This window comes from Mixophyes fleayi, chromosome 2, assembly GCF_038048845.1.
Source record: "Mixophyes fleayi isolate aMixFle1 chromosome 2, aMixFle1.hap1, whole genome shotgun sequence".
Taxonomy (NCBI): Eukaryota; Metazoa; Chordata; class Amphibia; order Anura; family Limnodynastidae; genus Mixophyes; species Mixophyes fleayi.
In genome coordinates, this window is record NC_134403.1 from 150,939,983 (window position 1) to 150,963,407 (window position 23,425).

Genomic DNA, 23,425 nt, shown 5'->3' on the forward strand with positions numbered 1-23,425 from the left:
CAGCACAATGATAACACAGTCAATGATGGCAATAGACTCAGCGGATAGCAGACTCCAGAGAGAACCAAACACAGTCCAGCAAGATATGCAATACACAGCACAGTCAATGAGAAGTATGCATACCGTGGTTCAGCAGTAGCAGTCAGATGGGATTGCAGCGGTACCTGAGCGGCTGGAGACCGACTGGATAGGAAGTCCCTGGATAGGAGAAGCAGCGGTCTAGCAGGTGCAGCGCACAGGTGAGTAGACCGACAGGGACACGAATCCACAGGAGTCAGCAACACGTGGAACTGGACTCATGGGAAACCCAGGAGAATGGAGATGATCCAGCAGAGGGTAGTAGAAGAGATACAAATCCAATGCTGACAGGAGGGTAGAGGCCAGTGGAACACGTGAAGGCGTGGAGAGTGGATCAGCAGGAGATGGACGATAGCGCTGACCACAGCGGCAGGACTCAGCGGCACACGGAGGTAACCAGTAGCAACCACAGGAACCAACAGCGATGGGAAACAGGAGTGCAGCGCAGGGCAGGAGCTGTAGATCACGAAGTGTAGCAGATGGTAATGAAAAGCGGCAGTCTCGAGGAAGCCACAGCAAAGATGAGATGAGAGTGTAGTGCACGGAGGCAGCGGATAGTAATCAGCTGGCAGTCACGATGTTGAACACAGGCGAGTTGCAAGCAGGAGACTGTAGTGCACAGAGGCAGCGGATAGTAGTCAGCTGGCAGTCACGATGTTGAACACAGGCGAGTTGCAAGCAGGAGACGGTAGTGCACAGAGGCAGCAGATAGTAGTCAGCTGGCAGTCACGATGTTGAACACAGGCGAGTTGCAAGCAGGAGACTGTAGTGCACAGAGGCAGCGGATAGCAGTCAGCTGGCAGTCACGATGTTGAACACAGGCGAGTTGCAAGCAGGAGACTGTAGTGCACAGAGGCAGCGGATAGAAATCAGCAAACAGACTTGATGAGAAGCAGGTGAGTGAGGTAAAAGCTGGAGTACACGGAGGCAGCGGATAGCAATGAGTAAACAGTCACATTGATATAAAATAACGTTGAAGTGGTGTAGAAGACTGTAGTGCACGGAGGCAGCGGATAGGAATCAGCAAACAGTCATGATGATACAGTTGATGGTAGAAGTGGTATGGAACCACAGTAGTAGAAGTGGTTTGGAAACCACAGGAATCAGCAGCACTGAATACACAAGTAATACAGGAACACCTTCAGAGACTCATGAGGAATGAGACTCCAAGATCAGGCAACGTGGTAGTGACCACAGGTGCTTAATATAGGGAGGTTGCCTGATCTGCCAATTAAGTTAAAGGGGTATACACTGAAGTATAGAAAAGGGCTGCGCATGCGCAGACCCTCAGGATGGTGGACGGCCACGGTTCCTAAATGTCCGGGAAGAGGCACTCACGGTCCGGTGAGTGACAGTACCCCCCCTTTTAAAGGTGGGCACAGAACGCCTGGAACCGGGCTTGTCCGGATTTTTGGAGTAAAACTTCTTCAAAAGGGCAGGAGCATTAAGATCTTCAGCTTTGATCCAAGAGCGCTCCTCAGGACCAAAGCCCTTCCAATGAACGAGGAAGTGGAGGACTCCTCGCGAAATTTTTGCATCTAGTACCTCGGTAATCTCAAAATCCTCCTCCTGATGGACTTGAACTGGCTGCGGAGCTGAGGGAGGAGTTGAAAAACGGTTGATAATAAGAGGTTTGAGCAAAGATACATGGAAGGCATTAGAAATCCGAAGACTCTTAGGAAGAAGGAGTTTCACACATACTGGATTGATAACTTGAATGATCCTATATGGACCAATAAAACGAGGGGCGAATTTCATGGATGGAACCTTCAAACGAATATTTTTTGTGGATAACCAGACACGATCTCCAATTTTTAGTGGTGGAATAGCCCGCCTCTTCTTATCAGCGAAAGATTTATATTTGACAGATGTCTTCTTTAAACAGGTTCTAACCTGAGACCAGATATTTTTAAAGGTCTGACAAACAGTCTCCACCGCAGGAACTTGGGTGGGCGGGAGGGCAGGAAATTCCGGAAAAGACGGATGGTGACCGTAAACCACAAAGAATGGAGTTTTGGATGATGACTCATGGTACATGTTGTTATGGGCGAACTCAGCCCAAGGGAGTAACTCTACCCAGTTGTCTTGATTGGCTGATGAAAATATCCTTATAAAAGTCTCAAGATCTTGATTGACACGTTCGGTTTGTCCATTGGATTGTGGATGGTAAGAAGATGAGAGTGCTAATCGTATGCCCAAGGTTTTACAAAGGGCTCGCCAGAATCTGGACACGAATTGTACTCCTCTATCAGACACAATCTCAGATGGACATCCATGGATACGGAAGATCTCTTTAATGAAATGTTCAGCCAGGATGGACGAGGAAGGCAAACCAGACAGAGGGATGAAATGAGCCATCTTCGAAAATCTGTCCACTACCACCCAAATAGTATTATGGTTCTTACTAGGTGGTAAGTCAGTAACGAAATCCATACTAATATGGGTCCATGGTTTGGACGGAATGGGTAGTGGTCGCAGCAACCCTGCTGGGGTTCTGCGGGAGGATTTGAATTGCGAACATAATTCACAGGAAGCAATGAACTCTTTGACGTCTCTCCTCATTGAAGGCCACCAGTAACTTCGAGAGAGGATCTCAAAAGTCTTGTGTTCACCGGCGTGTCCAGAAAAACGAGAGGCATGGAACCACGAAAGGATTTTCCTCCTTAAAGTAGAAGGCACGAGGGTCTTCCCAAATGGTAGCGTTTTGGTGGATGAAGCAGCCAGTGAGATACATTTGGGGTCTAGAATGGTATGGTTGGAAACCTCTTCAATATCAGAGGACGTAGCAAAGGCTCTAGATAAGGCATCAGCTTTTTTGTTCTTGGCAGCTGGTTTGAAGGTAATTATTAATTCAAAACGGGAAAAGAAAAGAGACCATCTTGCTTGACGAGGGTTCAAGCATTGGGCAGACTGGAGATATGACAAGTTCTTATGATCCGTGAAGATCGTCACCGGATGGCGAGCTCCCTCCAACAAGTATCTCCATTCCTCTAATGCGGCTTTGATAGCCAGTAATTCCTTGTCTCCGATGGTATAATTCTTCTCTGCGGGTAGGAGACCCCGAGAATAGAAGGCACAAGGGTGGAATTTTTGCTGTTCCGAGCGTTGGGAGAGAATAGCTCCTAAGCCCACATTAGAGGCATCTACTTCTAGGAAAAAAGGGAGTGTCACATCAGGCTGACGAAGGATTGGAGCCGAAGAGAAGGACTCTTTTAATGTTTGAAAGGCTTGAATAGCCTCAGTAGACCATTGCTTAGGATTAGCCCCTTTACGAGTCAGGGCCACAATAGGAGATGCAATGGAAGAAAAATCTTGAATGAAGCGTCTATAGTAATTGGCAAAACCTAAAAAACGCTGGATGGCACGAAGAGTAGTTGGCTGGGGCCAATGTAGTACAGCATTTACTTTGTCAGGATCCATCTTCAGACCAACTCCGGAAACAATATACCCCAAGAATGGAATCTGGGGTAATTCGAATGAACATTTTTCTAATTTACAGAACAATGAATTTTTCCGTAGCCTGGAGAGGACTTCTGCCACATGTTGGTGGTGAGAAGGCAGGTCCTGTGAAAAAATCAATATGTCGTCCAGGTAGACGACGACACATACATATAATAAGTCCCGAAAAATCTCATTAATGAAGCCCTGAAAAACAGCGGGGGCATTACATAGCCCGAAAGGCATTACCAGATATTCGTAATGCCCGTCTCTGGTGTTAAACGCCGTCTTCCATTCGTCACCGGAACGGATTCTGATTAAATTGTAAGCACCACGAAGATCCAACTTAGTAAAAATACGGGCTCCCTTGATGCGGTCAAATAGCTCAGTGATCAACGGAATGGGATACCGGTTCTTGATAGTAATGGCATTGAGTCCACGAAAATCTATACAAGGGCGTAATGATCCATCCTTCTTTTTGACAAAGAAGAACCCAGCTCCAGCGGGCGAGGTGGAAGGTCGAATGAACCCACGCTGGAGGTTCTCCCGTATATATTCAGATGTAGCTTGAGTTTCAGGTAACGAGAGTGGATAGACCCGGCCTCTGGGAGGAGTCTTGCCAGGAAGAAGATCAATCGGACAATCCCAAGAACGATGAGGAGGAAGACGTTCAGACTGAGCTTTATCAAAAACATCGGTAAATGAAGCATATTGAGGAGGGAGTCCCGGTGAAATAGCTGAAATGGAAGCTTGCTGTACCTTGAGAGGAATGACTTGGGAAAGGCAATGATGGTGACATTCAGGCCCCCAAGACGTGACTTGAGGGGTGCGCCAGTCAATCTGGGGAGAGTGACACTGAAGCCATGGAAGGCCTAGGACAATCGGACTTGTAGTAACAGGAAGAATTAAAAACGATATCTCTTCATGATGCAGAGCACCAATCTGAAGGGTTACTGGAGACGTACTCTGGGTGATGAGACCGTTGATGAGACGTGATCCATCGATAGCCGTCACAGTAATGGGAGTTTTTAAGGTAATCATTGGTAGAGACCATTGATTAACTAACGATTTGGAAATAAAATTTCCTGCTGCTCCGGAATCAATCAATGCCTGTGACTCAAAGGTCTTGGTAGCAAAGGAAATAGTCACATCAAAAGCGCAGACTTTAGATTTCATAGACGATGGAGAGGACTCCAGGGACCCTAACTTCACCTCTCCAGAACTAGTTAGGGCCTGGCATTTCCCGATCTCTTAGGGCAGGAGCTGAGGACATGAGTGGAATCAGCACAATAGATACAGAGTCTATTCTTGACTCTTCGTTTCCTCTCCTCAGAAGATAACTTGGAACGTCCAATCTCCATGGGAATCACAGCGGGTGACACTGGACGAAATTGAGGGTTAGAGCGAAAAGGTGCTTTAGCAGAAGTCGTTTTCTCAGCCTCTCTTTCACGAAATCTCATATCAACACGATGGCATAGAGAGATCAAATCTTCAAGTGACGAAGGAAGCTCTTGGGTAGTCAGTGCATCTTTAATTTTATCGGAAAGCCCCTGCCAGAAGGCGGCAACTAGGGCTTCAGTGTTCCACTGAAGTTCAGAGGCTAAGATCCTAAATTGAATGACGTACTGGCCTACAGTATGAGATCCTTGTCGCAGACGGAGGATGCTGGAAGCAGCGGAGGTCACACGACCTGGTTCATCGAACACACTTCGGAATGTAGAAATGAATTTGGCACTATCTTGTAATATTGGATCGTTCCTCTCCCACAGAGGGGAGGCCCAAGCCAGGGCTTGTCCTGAAAACAAAGAGATAATATAGGCCACTCTGGAACGATGGGTAGAAAAATTTTGAGGTTGGAGCTCAAAATGGACTGAACATTGGTTAAGGAAACCCCTACAAGTTTTGGGGTCTCCATCGTACTTTGACGGAGTAGGCAGGTGAAGCGTGGAAGCTATAGACACCTGGGATGGCAATGGGGAAACGGAGGAAAGCACAGGAGCTTCAGTAGTAGCTGTCACAGTCTGTCCAGATGTTCCTTGGGAGGTTAATGACTGATAACACTGAAGTAACAGCTGTTGGCGGGCATCCTGTTGCTCCACACGGCTAACCAGATGTTGCAGCATCTCTTTGGCGGTAGGTTCCACATCTGGGTCTGTCATGGCCTGATCTTACTGTCACGGGCACTAGGAGTCTTTACCCAGGGATCACCAGATGGTAGGCTTACCAGAGCAATGTAGATGGTAATAAGGTACTCTGGTAGCTGGGTGATCACGGAACATGAAATGATGACCGATGAGATGCTCAGGAAAGTCTATGACTAGCAACACTGGTAATACTGAGGTAATGATACACAAGGAACTGTATGGACAAGGACACGTGAAGGTAGTCAGTGGTCTGCGATAGCAAGTTGTACCACTGCTATAGTGAGGAGGAATGTCCAACAGAAACAAGGAGGTGATGAGAGTCAGCGGTCTGCGGGTAGCAAGTTGTACCGCTGTCTGAGTGAAGGAATGGAATCCAAGTGGAGGTATCCAGGTAGTCAGTGGTCTGCGGTAGCAAGTTGTACCACTGCTATGTGAGAGGATAATGGAACAGGTGATACCGGAAACAGGGATCAGTGGTCTGACATCAGCAAGTTGTACACTGCATATATATGTGAGGAGGTGCACGGGGAAAGACTGCAACACAGGATATACACAGGCACCTTATACACGATCCACAGTAATATGCACAATATAGGTATATATATATATGTAAATGACTGATCAGGTCTGCAATCTAGAAAGTCTCTTGAAGTAGTCCAGCACAATGATAACACAGTCAATGATGGCAATAGACTCAGCGGATAGCAGACTCCAGAGAGAACCAAACACAGTCCAGCAAGATATGCAATACACAGCACAGTCAATGAGAAGTATGCATACCGTGGTTCAGCAGTAGCAGTCAGATGGGATTGCAGCGGTACCTGAGCGGCTGGAGACCGACTGGATAGGAAGTCCCTGGATAGGAGAAGCAGCGGTCTAGCAGGTGCAGCGCACAGGTGAGTAGACCGACAGGGACACGAATCCACAGGAGTCAGCAACACGTGGAACTGGACTCATGGGAAACCCAGGAGAATGGAGATGATCCAGCAGAGGGTAGTAGAAGAGATACAAATCCAATGCTGACAGGAGGGTAGAGGCCAGTGGAACACGTGAAGGCGTGGAGAGTGGATCAGCAGGAGATGGACGATAGCGCTGACCACAGCGGCAGGACTCAGCGGCACACGGAGGTAACCAGTAGCAACCACAGGAACCAACAGCGATGGGAAACAGGAGTGCAGCGCAGGGCAGGAGCTGTAGATCACGAAGTGTAGCAGATGGTAATGAAAAGCGGCAGTCTCGAGGAAGCCACAGCAAAGATGAGATGAGAGTGTAGTGCACGGAGGCAGCGGATAGTAATCAGCTGGCAGTCACGATGTTGAACACAGGCGAGTTGCAAGCAGGAGACTGTAGTGCACAGAGGCAGCGGATAGTAGTCAGCTGGCAGTCACGATGTTGAACACAGGCGAGTTGCAAGCAGGAGACGGTAGTGCACAGAGGCAGCAGATAGTAGTCAGCTGGCAGTCACGATGTTGAACACAGGCGAGTTGCAAGCAGGAGACTGTAGTGCACAGAGGCAGCGGATAGCAGTCAGCTGGCAGTCACGATGTTGAACACAGGCGAGTTGCAAGCAGGAGACTGTAGTGCACAGAGGCAGCGGATAGAAATCAGCAAACAGACTTGATGAGAAGCAGGTGAGTGAGGTAAAAGCTGGAGTACACGGAGGCAGCGGATAGCAATGAGTAAACAGTCACATTGATATAAAATAACGTTGAAGTGGTGTAGAAGACTGTAGTGCACGGAGGCAGCGGATAGGAATCAGCAAACAGTCATGATGATACAGTTGATGGTAGAAGTGGTATGGAACCACAGTAGTAGAAGTGGTTTGGAAACCACAGGAATCAGCAGCACTGAATACACAAGTAATACAGGAACACCTTCAGAGACTCATGAGGAATGAGACTCCAAGATCAGGCAACGTGGTAGTGACCACAGGTGCTTAATATAGGGAGGTTGCCTGATCTGCCAATTAAGTTAAAGGGGTATACACTGAAGTATAGAAAAGGGCTGCGCATGCGCAGACCCTCAGGATGGTGGACGGCCACGGTTCCTAAATGTCCGGGAAGAGGCACTCACGGTCCGGTGAGTGACACTTAGCTATCAGAAAATGATTGACATGCATATATTTTATGGAAAGGTAGCCTGGAGATAGACCCATCTCTGCAAAAAATACTATAGCACGTTTAGGTTTGTAAAGGTGCATCTGAAAAACACAAGGTTTTATCTTAATGCACAATACCACGCCTGGTTAAAACTAAACATATCACCGCAAGAACCTTATACAAACCATTGAACATTAAAATTGCCAAACGTCCCAGGAGTGTGTGCCCCTGTAGCTTTCCCAAAAAAATCAGACATTCTGATGCTCCAAGAAATCACAAAGAATCGCAAAAAGCTGCATCTACGGTAATCTACAGGCGTCTGTAAACCCTGTAAATGCTACAAACTCTGCTGGATATCCTTTCATATAAGTTTAGCTAGGACAGGCCTGGCCAACCTGTGGCTCTCCGGGTGTTATGAAACCTCAAGCCACAGCCTGCTGTGCCAGTAAATAGTCAGCCGATAGCTGCCAGGGAATGCTGGGACTTATAGTTTCACAAGTTGGCGAGACCTGAGCTAGGAGAAAGCCCCTTCTCTCAAAACAACACAAATACAAAAATATACTGCAGTACAGCTAAGGTTTGCAAAGTTGTATCTGAACAAAACACAGCCAGAGGAGCAAAAAATGTGGGTCCACACTGCTCCTTTTTTTCCATTTATACCGCTTTAATACTGCCGCCCCGGCAATATCCCGGGTTTTTCAAGCCGGGTTTTTGCCGGGGCTCGGAGCGTCCCAGCTCAGAAACACCATTCATACTGCACCTCGGACCCGGGAATTTCCCGGGTTGACCCCATTCATACTGCACAAGTCTGTGCCCTGGCAATTTGTGGGAGTCATCACCAGAGCAGTTTTCATTGGCTGAAAAATGGTGATGTCATTGAATTCATTTCTCCTAAACTCCTTCTCGAATCTTCCACGGGCTCCCACCGATGACATCATCCTCCAGAGACAGGCAGACAGCCAATCAGCTTGTTTTCTGTGCAACCCGGGTTGAAAAACCCGGGTTGCACCATTCATAGTGCAGGTAACCCGGGTCAGACCCGGGAATTACCCCTCGATAAATCCCGGGTTGAAGACCCGGGTTTTTAGACCCGGGATTTTTGACTTGTACCATTCATACTGCACCAAGACCCGGGTCGTTTGAGCTCGCCCCGGCAAAAACCCGGGATTTTGGTGCAGTATGAATGGGGTATTATATAACTCCTTGTCCACCAAGCACATGTCAAAGTGCACGCGCACGTTGCAAATATCCCTTTTTAAACTGCAGTTTGGCAGATACTTAGGAAAATGTTCATCACACTTCCACCCCTTTCATCAATTTATATTTTTCCTTTTTTCCTCCCTAAAACACTGCCCAGTTTATTATTATTTTGCATAATGGCAGAGATATCACCAATATCTCATGCGTTACTCCGTTAAATAGCTCCATTACTACGATTTGCCTTGACCATGCAGGAACAGTCATTTCTGCATGATTTAAGGCAAAGAAACTGTTGATAAATAGGCCCCTATTTATTAAATTAAATCAATACTCTGAGTGAGCAGACATTGGAATTGACATTATTATACATGTTACTTGTTTGCTTGAAGGTTTTTATTAGTCGTCTAATCTCCCAATGCTCTCTTTTATTTGTCACAATAATACCCACTAATATTGTAATTGTGATCCCTCTCAATATGACAATAATTGCACAGCTATTCTTACCTATTTTAGACTTAGATTTGACAAACTATGTCAGTTCTTGCAGCAATCCTTTTTGTTTATTACAATATCTCCATTACAACTCTGCCCTGTTTCACTCCTCCCACTAAAACTTCATACCAACCGTCAAGCACAATGGTGGAGGGGGTGGTGATTTGCTGTTATTTTGCAGCCACAGGATCAGGAAGCCTTACAATTGCTGAATCTACCATCATCATTTATTTAAATAGCGCCACTGATTCCGCAGCGCTGTACAGGGAGCGTCCCTGCCCCATTGGAGCTTACAGTCTAAATTCCCTAACATACACACACACACAGACAGACTGAGACTAAGGTCAATTTGATAGCAGCCAATTAACCTACCAGTATGTTTTTGGATTGTGGGAGAATACCGGAGCACCCAGAGGAAACCCACGCAAACACGGGGAGAACATACAAACTCCGCACAGATAAGGCCATTGGGAATTGAATTAATGACCTCAGTGCTGTGATGCAGTAGTGCTAACCACTAAGACACTGTGATGCCCTGAACATAACTAGAGTATTCAAGGCTGTCTCTCTGACAACTGAAGCTTGGCAAAAATTGGATCGTGCAACAGGACTATGATCTTACATATACTTTAGAACTGAATAGCTAAAAACGATGAGAATCATGTTTTTCAACTGGCCAAGTGCAGGCATCAACCCCATTGAGATGGTGGGTGGAGCGGCGGGGGGCAGTTTATGATAGATATACATAAATGAATGGCACAAAACTGAAATGAAGCAGTGTTAAGCAGAAGAAGTGGGTCTAAAGTCCTCAAATAATATAAAAGACTCATACATAAAACAATTACTTCCAACTAGATGCCATTAAAGGTGGTTCTAAAAGCTACTGAATCATGGTGTGTACTTGGTTGTTGATTTTATTGTTTGTTGAATAAATAATGACAAGATGAAATCTGTTTTGTGTTTTTTGGCACATGAGACTAAATCTATCAAATTGTAGGGGTGTATGCACATAGTCAATGCACAATAAAGGTGTGCCAAGTTTGATCGCATGAACATCTGTCCGATAAAAGCTCTGGGCATCGCTCAGGAACGTCTTTTCTAGCTTATCACTTGCACCATCTACAGGGCAGATGTAAGTCCCGAGTGATAGTGATGATGATGTTAGTATTTAGAGCGCTACGCTCTGTCTCCATGGTGACCCGAATCCCCGGTGATCTAGGAGGAAGTGGGCAGGACTCCAATGTCCTGAAAGCGCTTCTGCGCATGTGCAAGCCTCTCCTGCCGTTACTTACAGCCAGACTGAGTAACAGATCGGAGGCAGCAGTGATCTCTGCAGACTTGTTATCTATATAAGTCCCATAGCATTTATAAAGTGAACCGGAGGCTCCCTGTATACATATGAGGAGAGTCTGTAGCCACCACAATATAAACCTGCATGGACATGCAGTGTATTAGAAAGCCTGCATCTGTATAACAGCATACAATTGTATAAGTGCATATCCATCTGCATAATCTGTATTACCTGCTGCAACAACAAAACATGTGTGGGAGAATGTGGTCTCTAAGAGGCTGACTAAAAGACACAAGGACATTGCATGGATGGCTATCCAAGGGGGTCTGCCTCTCAGGACATTCATGCACTCCCGCAACCTGTGCAGATATGTTCACTGCCCTTTTTGTATCACCAAAAGGGAGACTGCTCAGCATATCTTTGGGACTGCCCCACTGCACAGGCATTGTTCGATGCCCTGGAACATGAACTTAAGGACAATGTGCCCAGGACTTGCCTTTCATACCATTCGGTATTTTATGGATTATTTCCTGGGACACACACTGTTGGGGCAATCCAGGAGGCCTGGCGCCTTATGAACTGTTTTAAGGACGCTATGTGGCTTGCCAGGACTCACCTCATCTTGAAGCGGGAGAAGATGACCATCCAGGACTGTCACAGGCTGATCCACAGCCTGCTAAGAGACTATAACACCCTTGACAGTCCTGAGGAAGATGAAGACGACGATTGATTGTTATTGATTGTTGTCTCCCTCTTCTCCTTCTCCCCATTGTGTCTATTTTCAATAAAAACTTTGGTTTGTGCTCCCCCTCCCTTACCCCCTCCAACCCATTCCCCCATCACAGTTTAAAGTTTTATTGATTGTCATGTCTATTTATGCACCCTTCCCTTTGTGTCTGTCCTCAATAAAAACTTTTTACTCGTGACTCCCCCACCCTACCCCTCTCACCTACCTCCCCCTCACATCCAATGAATAAATTTATTGTAATGTATATTGTTTAAAGTCTGAATGGTTAGTGCAGTACTTGTTGTATAGTGTAGGATGTTATATCTTGTACTTTATACCCTGTATTGTGCTAAAATGTATGCTTGATTATGTTTTATGGTGTACTGTGTACACTTGAATGCAACGTATGACATGTGTTTTTTGTACTTTATACAAATAAAGCTACTTTTTCAATCAAAAAATCTGTATTGCCTGATTGCTGTACTACAAAGTTACTTCCAACTGTGAGTACCTCTAGAGTTGATCTAGGAACAAAAAGCCAGTATTTAACTTATGTGCAAAATAATAAACTAATATGCACCCCTTGCATTGTAACATGGTTTTGTCCAGGAGAAAACTTGAGTAAGAAAAATGAGTAATTTCCTTAATGAATCAGGGCCTATATTTTTTTTTTTAAATCAGGTAGAATTTTATTGCATTTTTTTTATCTTTTCTTTACACTTTTAACATCAAAAAAGCCCATGACATTAGGCTAAACCAACAACTATAACCCACACAGTGATACAAGTAGTGTCAAGTATTCATATACAATAAGATGAAAAGAATGCATTGACATTCAGATTTTCAAACCAGGGTATGCACATCTTCCAAAATTTCAGGGTACAATTAAATAATAGCACAATTTTACTAATACAAAATATAATCGTTGACTTTAATAACAGAGTAGGCGGCTGGATGTCTGCCCCGAGCATTACATTAGGAGAGCTCCACCTCCCTCAATCCTTCCGTGACATATGGGGATATCCTCCACCTGTACCATATTCTTTCATATTTATCCACTAGGTTTCTGCTGGTGTATATGAACCTTTCATGGCCGACTGTATGGTTAACAAGGTCAATCCAGCTACTCAAAGTCGGGCCTTCAGGTGCCATCCATTTCCTAGCTATGACCACTTTTGCCAACATAATTAACGTATTAATAAGCAGTCTAATAAGTCTACGGGTTTTTTTGTTCAAGCCTAAACCAAATATACAGAGTTTTGGGGTCAACGCAACTACTCCCACCTCCAATCTTCCACCTCTCCCCAAAAACATGAGACCAATTGACACTCCCAGAGCATATGCCAAAAGTCCCCTTTCTCACGCCTACACTTAGGACACAGAACCACCTGACCCCCACTAAACTTAGATAGCCGAAGAGGGGTAAGACACGCTCTGTGCAACAGAAAAAACTGGACCTGGCGAAATTTGACTGATGCAGTGATCTATTTTGGGCTACACAACACCATATCCCATGCCTTGTCACTAATTCGCCCCAGATCACCCTCCCACCTGCATCACAGCTCTGGCAAGACCCCCACACCAGATCCTTCGACCAATATTGAATACAAAAATGAAATTTGCCGCCTTTGGCCCAACCTTGACAGTTGCACCCTCAAAGAATCTACATTGAAGCTTGGGGCAGCTCCCCGAAACTGCGAGGCCAGAGCATGTCTTAACTGCAAATATCTATAAAAGTAACCCATAGGTAGCTCATATAATCCCTGAAGTTGCTCAAATGAATATAATATCCCATTCTCATACAGTTGTCCAATATGTGTTATATTATAGATTCACCAAGCTCCAGCTCCCTCCATCCTAATCAACTCTCCAAAGTCCAAATTATCCCAGAGTGGAGTGCATGGATCCAAGTCCAATCCACCCCCAATCTGGGATGACAATCGCCAAACCTTCATGGCCTGTATAAATAAAGGGGGGTCCCCCCCAACCTTTCTACCAGCCAGAAGAAACAGCACCCGTGTATGATTAGAACCTGTCTCAGAGACTAGAAAATCATGCAAATCTACACCCAACCGCGACCGGAACCATACCTCAATATGTGTCAGCTGGGAGGCAAAATAATAAAGCCGCAGATTCGGCAAAGCCAAGCCCCCCGATCCTCGAGAACGATATAAAGTGGTAAGCTTAACTCTTGCTCTCTTGCCTGCCCACACCAAAGAAGCCATGAGACGTTCAATGTAAAGGAATATACTATGAGGGATATATATCGGTGACTGCTGCAAAACATACAGAAATTTGGTTGAATTATCATTTTGACCAGATTAATTCTACCTGTGACCGTCAATGGCAGCTCTTTCCATACCACAATCCGGCTCTTAAGATAGTCAATCTGAGGCTGAACATTACGCTGAATATATTGACCCATATCACTAGAAATCCAGATACCAAGATATTTAAATATCGGGGTCCATTTAAGAGGAGTCTGCAAAACTTGACCCGTAGGGCAAGTACCCTTAATCGGAGTTACACTGGATTTATCCCAATTGATCAAAAGCCCTGAGTACCTACCGAACACTGAGACCACACGGAGTAGGATTGACAACGATTTATCAGGATATGACAAAAAAAGCAGCATATCATCTGCATAAAGGGCAATCTCGTCCGCCCTGCAGCCCATCCTCAATCCAGTGATATCTGACTGCATTCTAACCACACATGCCAACGGCTCTATGGCCAGGGCAAATAGAGTGGGGGACAGAGGGCACCCCTGTCTGGTACCTCTGCCCATAACAAACTGACCGGACACAAAGCCATTTACACAGACTCTAGCTGTAGGGCAGGAGTACAGCAATCGAACCCACTGAATAAAAACCGGTCCAAACCTGAATTTCAACAACATTTCTGACTTTGGGAAGACCAGTAAGGAGGGAATTGCAATAGTCGATGCGGGAGATAATGAGTGCATGAATTAATGTTTTTGCAGTGTCTTGTGTCAGATATGTGCGTATTCTGGAAATGTTCTTTAGGTGTATGTAACATGATTTAGATATAGAGTTGATGTGGAGAATAAACAACAGTTGTGAGTCAAGGATTACAACTAGGCAACGAGCTTGCCGGATGGAATTTATGGTCATGTTATCAACAGAAATAAAAATGTCAGGCAGGAAACTTCTGTTTTTGGGTGGGAATATTATTAATTCAGTTTTTGAAAGATTGAGTTTGAGTTGGCGAGAAGACATCCAAGATGAAAGGGCAGAGAGACAGTCAGTAACGCGAGACAACACAGATGGTGAAAGATCAGGAGAGAATAGATAGATTTGTGTATCATTCGCATAGAGATGATACTGAAATCCAAAGGAGCTTATTAGTTTTCCAAGAGAACTGGTGTAGATAGAGAATAGCAGAGGAACTAGGACTGAGCCTTGCGGTACTCCAACTGATAAAGGAAGAGGAGCAGAGGTGGATCCAGAGAAAGTAACACTGAAAGAGTGATTAGATAGGTAGGATGAGAACCAGGATAGGACAGTGCCTTCAAGACCTAGGGATTGTAGCGTTTGTATGAGGAGAGAGTGGGTCAACAGTGTCAAATGCAGCAGAGAGATCCATCATTGGCAAGATATTGCAGCATGTGTTGCCCTAAATTGTGTCCAATGCCTGATATGTTGGTAAATGGTTTGTGTGTTTGGAGTCTGCGGTAAGGCTAGCTAATTTGTGACTTTACATATGTAAACTATAGTTGATTGATCAATTATGTTGTCTGAACAGCTTAGATTCAGTATGTGTACCCAACATTTATGTAAATATCTTCAAATGTGACATTATTTAAAATACATTAATAAACATCCCTCTAGTTGAGTAATCTTTTTTTAGAAGATATACTTTAATTGTAGATTTCAATCCACAAGAAAGGAGTGTATTGATACTTTTCAACCCCATTTTTGCTTTACTATTCAAAATACTCTGTAATTTGTCCAATGAAACCTGGTGGAATTGTGCAACATTGGACGAATTATACAAGCAATATGATACAGAATTCCATAATAGTGTGTTGTTACAGAATTGTGTATCTTATTGCTTGTGTTGCTCACAGAGAATTAAGTGGAAAAATACCTCTGGCTTCATGCTGCACTTTTTGCTCTCATTAAATTCTATTTCCTTTAGTCTAGTCTAGTTGTTACTAACACTGAATACCGTGAGAGGTAGATAATAGAAATTTAGAGAGTGGAGTTCAATCTAGAAATACAAGTTTTCACTAATTGAGAACCTCACATGAATGAGAATCCACTGTAAAATGTTTGTTTCCTAATTTATAACTTCCACTGCATTAACAAGATAGAAAAGTTGATCTGTATTAAACCTTATCAACAAATTCTTAACATTCAAGCCACAAAATAAACAAAATTTTGTTACCAAAATTTGCTATATTTCAAATATTTGACTTAATACAGTGCCTAAAGAAAATCATCATGCCCTGTCAAAATCATTACCTTTTGTCACATTATACCATGGACATTGTAATAAATTAAATCATACTTGTCAATCATAGTGATTGGAGTCCAGTCCAAAAAGGTCTTTGTCTCATCTGATCATGCAACCTTTTGCCACTTGGCATCCAAATGTTTTTTTTGTAAAGCACAAACTAGACTGAGTGTGGAACTTTTTCAGAAGAGTTTTTTCTCTTGCCATCTTGCCATACAGGGCAGCTTTGTGTAAAGCTTGTGAGATTGTTGTCACATGCACAGACCAACCTCAGCCATAAAAACTTATAAGTCCTTCAAAGATGCCATTGGCCTCATGGTAACTTTCCTGATCAATATCCTCCTGACTCTGTGATCTATTTTGGAGGGATGGCTTGATCTTGGCAAGGTGTTGATGATGCCATACACTTTCCACTTCTTAATAATGCTTTGAATGGTACTCAGAGAAAGAGAGAGTAAAAGCCTTTGAAATCTTTTGTATCATTCTCTTGTGCCTTTCCACAACTCTATCCCAGAGCCCTTTTGATAGCACCTTTGCCTTACCATGCACTACTCGTACTGGGATCCTCAAGGAACTGCTGGTTTTATTTTGAAGAAATCACTACCAATGGTTACTCTAAGGGTATGATCACTTATCCAAACCAGGTATTTTAGTAATTAAATTATATTAATTGTTAAAAAAAATTATATAAATGTTATTTTCACTTTGATGTTGAGGGTTATAACGCGTAAATACAGCTGGAAAAAGTTGGATGTAATTTATTTCAATTTCCATGGTGTAATGTGACAAAAGGTAACGATTTAGACAGGGTATGATGATTTTATAAAGGCACTGCATATAAGTCATATAGTGTAATAATAAAACACAGCTAAAGTGTTGTGTCTTTTTTGTTTGAATATATTTTTTTTTATATATTTTCAATAAAAGAAAAACATTGATTATTAAAGTTTATATAGAAATAGTTAATTTTAGGTGGTCAATTTAGTAAAACATTCATGGTCAGTTTTCCATTTACTTCTATTACATAAGTGCTATCTGAATGCTCAGTTTTAGGAAAATAAACATTCCGAATATCTGGGGAAATAATACGGATGCCTTGGAGAAAACAGTTACTATTGTAAATTCTGGTTATGAGCCAGATATATTAAATTGTGGGTTTATCTAATCTGGATGAAGTTGTCCTATCTGCTAGCGTCGATTTAAAAAACTAATTTGGGAAGAAAAATAAATAACACACTGGTTTTAAATTAAGGGAATATTATTGGCATTTGTATTTATTTACAGCCCATTTAAATAACATGAGTTGTGTTCAGTGCTAGTGATCAGTTCTGGCTCATGCCTACATCTCCACATCCAACCCTACACATGAAAGCGTGAACTGTTCAGAGGTTATTATAATATATAAAGCCTTAAATATGTGCATTTTAAAAAAGGAAAGAATAAAAGTACTGTCTTTATATGGCTTATTGTCCTTGTGTTTTCCATTAAGTAATACATTTTACAGTATTTTTGAAAATATCATTTAATTGCCAAGATGTTTATTTCTCAATTTGCACTACATTTTTGAACGTATCTATTCTGTTGATACACTTTTTAATTAAATATATAAAAGAATAAAAATCCAAAACTCTCATATACTATATTAAATATGACAATGTCACAGCAATAAATTGGAAACACAAAATAGTAAATGTTTTGGCAATAAATATAACAAGAGATTTGCTAAACAGCAACTGAAAAGTCAAACTCAATAATAACACATACTTCAGTAAAGAAAATGAGGCCTAGGATACTACACACCACAATTATTCACATTAAGTGCCATTTATTTTTGTAAAAACCCTTCAGCACTAAGAAAGTAAGCTTTTCTATTTAATAATAGCGTCCCTTCAACAATGTTGCACAGATCAATATTCAATTTCAAAACATTATAAGGGTTCTGCTCTTGATTACATTAGTAAATTACTTACACCAATTAAGCTAATTTCCTATATGCTAAATTAAAAGCTTTACTTCAATACAAAATGGACCACGTTCATTTTCATAATGGATACATTTTATTTTTTGGCTTATTAGAGTAATTTGCAAAGCTGCAAATATAGACACTAAAAATGCTAGTTGATTGTACGTCCAGTTATTAGATTAAGGAAGTGTGTTACATTTCAATATAGGGTTTATCTATCAGATATTGCTCTGTTATAGAGATAACTTATTATATCATAATAGATTTATTTCAGAATGCTATGGTTGTTTCACAGTGAGAGGTGCATTATGAAGAGATACTATATAATTTGACCCTATATTACATTCTATTTAGTCTCAGTATCTACTGAAATATTAAAATTGATTATATAATAGTATGTACATTTAGAGGACATATGTACTTTGTGAATGTATAGATGTACAGAGTCTAATTTGAATTATTATTCATGAAGTATATGTTTTCATATAATTGTTTGTCTGATTGCATATAATTATACACTGTTCCATACTGAATTTTTTTCTCTCTTGGCTACTCTTCCATTAAAATTATATTCACTAAGTCTTTTTCTTATGTTAGAGTCATGTACTAAAATATTTACTGTGTTGACTGAGATGTGTAGTTCCCTGGATGTAGTTTTTGAGTTCCTTGCAACTTCTAAAAGCCTCTTACTACCGGTTATTTAAGTGAATTCGCTGAGATGCCCATTCCTGGTAAGATTAGCAACCGCCTTCAGTATTTTCTATCTTTAAATAATTGTTTGCGCTCTAAAATGGTGAACTTCAAATTGTTTAGAGATGGCCTTATAACCCTTTCCAGACTGATGAGCAGCAACAATTGCTTCTCAGGGATTATTGGAGATGTCTTTTCTCCTTGGCATCGTGCTTGGCATCGTGCTACCACAAACCTGCATGCTCCAGACTGATCTACCAACAGTTCTGCATTTATATAGAGATGGTAGTACCTCCTGATGATCAAATTCGGACGTGCACTTGATTAGAAGCTCCTGGCTCAAATTACATTCGTTATTGATAAAGAAGCAGAAACTTTTTTTTTTCACACATGGCTCCTTCATGTCATTTAAATATATTATTCTTGACAATTTCTTAAATGATAACAAAGAAAAAACTATTATTGATTTGACACATTAGGTTTAATTTTGCAAATGTTAGGACTTGGTGAGGGCTTGATGATTACAAATTATGTCCTGTTATGTAAAAACAAAGACACTAAAGAGGGTGTACTTCTTTTCTACTTGACTGTAATTCTTATTTGAATGTTTAATTAATCTTTGTCAAGTAGCTGTATTTATCCTTTTCATCTTTGTGTTATGCCAAAAAATTCATGACATAGTAATAAAAAATATATAAAAAATAAAATATCACTTTCTAAGATATGTACACAAATCACAAGAACAATTTCATCAACTCTCAAATAGGATTAAGAGACTCACCACGCACCTTTTAAGATCTGCAGTCTATTTTGGTATTTTACAAAATAAAGTATGCACAATTTAATTAACTCATTTCTATGCATATTGACCACCACCAAAATATTACTCCAGCTAGGATTTACAGTGAATGGTGACTGAAAATCTGTTTTGATGTCTTAAATCTGATAATAATACTGTTTCAAGGAGACAAAATAAACATTTCATATATATATATTCATCATCATCATCATCAGCTATTTATATAGCGCTACTAATTCTGCAGCTCTGTACAGAGAACTCATTCACATCAGTCCCTGCCCCATTGGAGCTTACAATCTAAATTCCCTAACGTACTTGCATACCCTTTCTTTATAAAAGCATTCCTGTTAGTATTACATATGTATTAGCATAATATTATTTATAATGTTATGCCACTTGAACTCTGCAAACACCATTCCCTCTTTTGTAATTAACGTTTATCATCTATTATTTTCAAAATACCGACAATGATACTTATGGTCATAATTTTTACCTTCCCCTCCACCCACGCGATATAAACTGTCATGTTATTATGTCTGCAAGGGGTTAATCTACCCTTTTTCCTGTGCATTTGTGCTGCTTCTTCTATGCTGGACTTTATATGAGAAGGTGTCTTGACACTTAACAAGGAGGTGTCAAAGTGCTGTGTGTATAGTGAGGTAGAGTGGAAGGCTGTGTCACAGCTTGGGAGCTGATGTTTATAACACAAATCCACAGGGGGTTCAGTAGATGTGAAGTCCTTTGGAAGTCCCAAATGGAATACTAGCTGTAAAATCTAGCATGACCTATATATAAATATAGGAAAGGGAGTACATCAATAAAATGATTTTCAGAATTCATACTGGCATCAATGTCTATAATTAGTGGGGTTGGGTACGTAACAGCGATCATGAGTAGCGCGACAACACTTACCCCGACATCTTGACAGTGAATTTCTGGACCCCGACATGCTCTTAATATCGATTGTTTACAAAAATGGCTTGCAATCATTGCGGCTATTTAAGAAGCCGGCTGCGCAGAATCACGTGATATGTACAATGTTGTTAAGAAAACTCCTATAATATATAGGCGCCGCCTCCTTCCATTGCACTCTTAAGAGAAAGAACAATAGTGCCGCTGTTCAAAGTCACGTGATTCTGTGAGATCGGCTTCTTAAATAGTCGCAATGATTGCAAGTCATTTTTTTAAACAATCGATATTAAGAGCCTGTCGGGGTCCCGGAATTCCCTGTCAAGACATCGGGATAAGTGTTGTCGCAGTAGTCATGTTCGGGAACATGACTACCACCGAATTAGTGAAGGTAGGCCCCTAACACATGTCAAAATTAAATACTAACTCCTATGACAAAGATATGGTAAAATATTTTTCCCAATAATATTCGCAATACTGTTAGATTTCATATTTATCTGTGTGTAAATGTATGACCAGTTGAATAAAATAATATTCCTATGATGTACTGATTAAGGAATATGTTTCCTCCCTGAAATTGTGTCAGCAGTGGAAATCATAAAACTCATTAGCGTACACACAACCCTCTTCTAGTTACTTTACACTATATGAGTTTAGGGTGAAAAGACATATTTATCACTTTTTATGAAATATTGTAATATATTCCTGGAGGCCAATTTTTGGGAAATGTTTCTCTGACTTCCTGCAACAAATTGCTTTATTTCTCTATTTTTGTATAATTCCTTCTTATTTTTATATAAACTGCTTAGCATAATATTACTGTATGTAATTCGGTTGTATTATTTTATGTATATTAAGCATTGTGGCTATTTTGCCACATTAAATTCCAATGAATAACATTCTGTGTCTGTGTTCTTACCGAAGTCATGTGCCAGATAGCTTGGTTCTTAAATGCTACATAAATGAAATACGGAGAATTATAGCTAGTGATTATTCTGGGCGATTTCAAATATTACTTATTTGTAGTAAGATATAAGTGTAGGGAGAACCTAACAGTGCTAGCTTTGAGAATACCTCTTAGTGGTGGCAGTTTGAACAAAGACTGCAAATGTGAAATTAATAATTGTTAGACAGATAGTGTCACATACGTATATGCTCAGATGAGTGCTGATTGTGATATGAATTGAAAAAGAAAATAATTTGCTCAGATGTGCCTTGATTGAATCATCATTCAGTCAAGGCAATTATCCCTGATTTACTTAGCAACAACATCAATGTGTTCATTTTTTTTTTTTTAGATCATCTCATATATGAAATTGACTGAAACAAATAAAGTGGAAAGGCGTAACTTAGCAAACATACAGAACCAGCTTGGCGTGTTGAGGTTTATGCCTCTATGGATTTATATCTGCAATGATGTCTGACATGAACAAAAACTGTACAACAAATGTTAGTTTTGAAGCCTCTCTGTCGTTCTCGGACAATGTCAGTTCACAATCCCAAGAACCTGTGATGTCCAGAACAGCGCACACAGTGGTGGCCATCTTTCTTGGATTTATCCTTGTTTTTGGGTTCCTAAACAATCTCATAGTGTTGGTTCTCTTCTGCAAGTTCAAAACCCTAAGGACCCCTGTCAATATGATGCTATTAAATATCAGTGTCAGTGACATGTTAGTCTGTGTGTCTGGTACAACTCTGAGTTTTACATCCAGCATTCAAGGTCAGTGGATTGGTGGAGAATACGGCTGTCAGTGGTATGGGTTTGTCAATTCTTGTTTTGGTAAGTAAATCATTATACTTTTATGTTTTATATCTTATAGTTGCTAAAGCCTTCTTTAGTATGATATTTAGTTTTAAAACAAACACTATATTTATTAAAGCCTTAAAGTGTTTTTTTTCAGATTCAAATGCAAACAATTGATGCCCAAAGGAAATTAGTGATTGTTATCCCATTTTGATGTGATATGTTTGCTATTTGTTCAACCACTGTGATGCATAGTCCAATTGGGATGGTGAACAGAGAAAAGTAATGTTTTCACATATCAGCAGTGCCTGCTGGAAAATGATCAAAGCATGTAGTCTCGGGTGTCTTATTTGATGTCAGACATCGCATGCAGTTTCCAACACTGGTCGCAAGGGACTGGCTGGCGGTGAAGTGCTGTCCAAGGGACATTCTGCTTTGAATTCACATCAATAGAGACTAATTACATCATCATTTGTGGAACTCCATTAATTTCCTTGGACCCCTTCATTACAATAATCTTTCTACAAGTAGGACATATGCTGGAATCCCCGTTTAAATTCATAGGGCATTGTAAATTAATGGGAAAAATTCTGAGCTTTTTAGAGCATTGCTGGTAAATCATATTTTTTTTAATCGATCAATATCACATGAATTTAAAAGAAATTCACTGTTTGACAGATTACAGAGATAGGGTGATTAATTATTGTGTTTTGTGATTTTGAGTCTCCCAACCCCTTTAAGTGCACATTGATTTGTTACAGTTGCATAAAAGGGGTTTTCACATTTACCTGTTTCCTTGTCACTGGATAACTATTCACACCATATAGGATGGCTTTATTTTCCCTATATCTTCTAAATCTTATCATCATTGTGTTTATTTGATTCTTTTTTAGGTTCACTGTATCAGCTATGATGAATGCCATCCACTTTTTTTACTCATCTCCTGGGCTCTATTGAGATTTGTTCCTCTCTTCTCTTTGTACCCATCTATTGCTTTGGCATCAATGCAATTTCTTCAGTCTATCGCTCTGCCTCCCCCTCTACCTTAAAGCTTATATACACCCCATTTACTCTCCTTTCTGTTCTTGACAATTAGTGATATTTCTTCTCTCCTGACTTGTGTATTTAATTGTTCTCTTACTAAATGAAGTCTACAAATGATATTCTCATTAGGTTTAATTCAGGAAACCCTGTACTTAATGCATATTTTATATGCATCAAACTCTGGTTTGTTTCTTTTTGGGACGTGCTGGTAGAATGAAATAAAATTAGACAAAATATAATAAAAATCTATAAAAGTATGTAATAATAAATGTATTATATGTATTCGGTTGCTGGTTGCTATGCTGATAGGGCCATCCTGCTTTCCTAG

General features: G+C 41.1%; 1 protein-coding gene across 1 annotated transcript in view; it reads left to right on the forward strand.

Moving 5' to 3' along the window:
* The window catches only part of LOC142141607 (parapinopsin-like), a 213,749-nt gene that overhangs the window by 54,230 nt on the left and 136,094 nt on the right, over positions 1-23,425 (forward strand). Inside the window, exon 2 of the mRNA XM_075200254.1 lies at positions 21,608-22,089. Within this exon, the coding sequence (XP_075056355.1) occupies positions 21,723-22,089 (367 nt within the window). The 5' untranslated portion in view covers positions 21,608-21,722. The remainder of the gene's footprint in view (positions 1-21,607; positions 22,090-23,425) is intronic.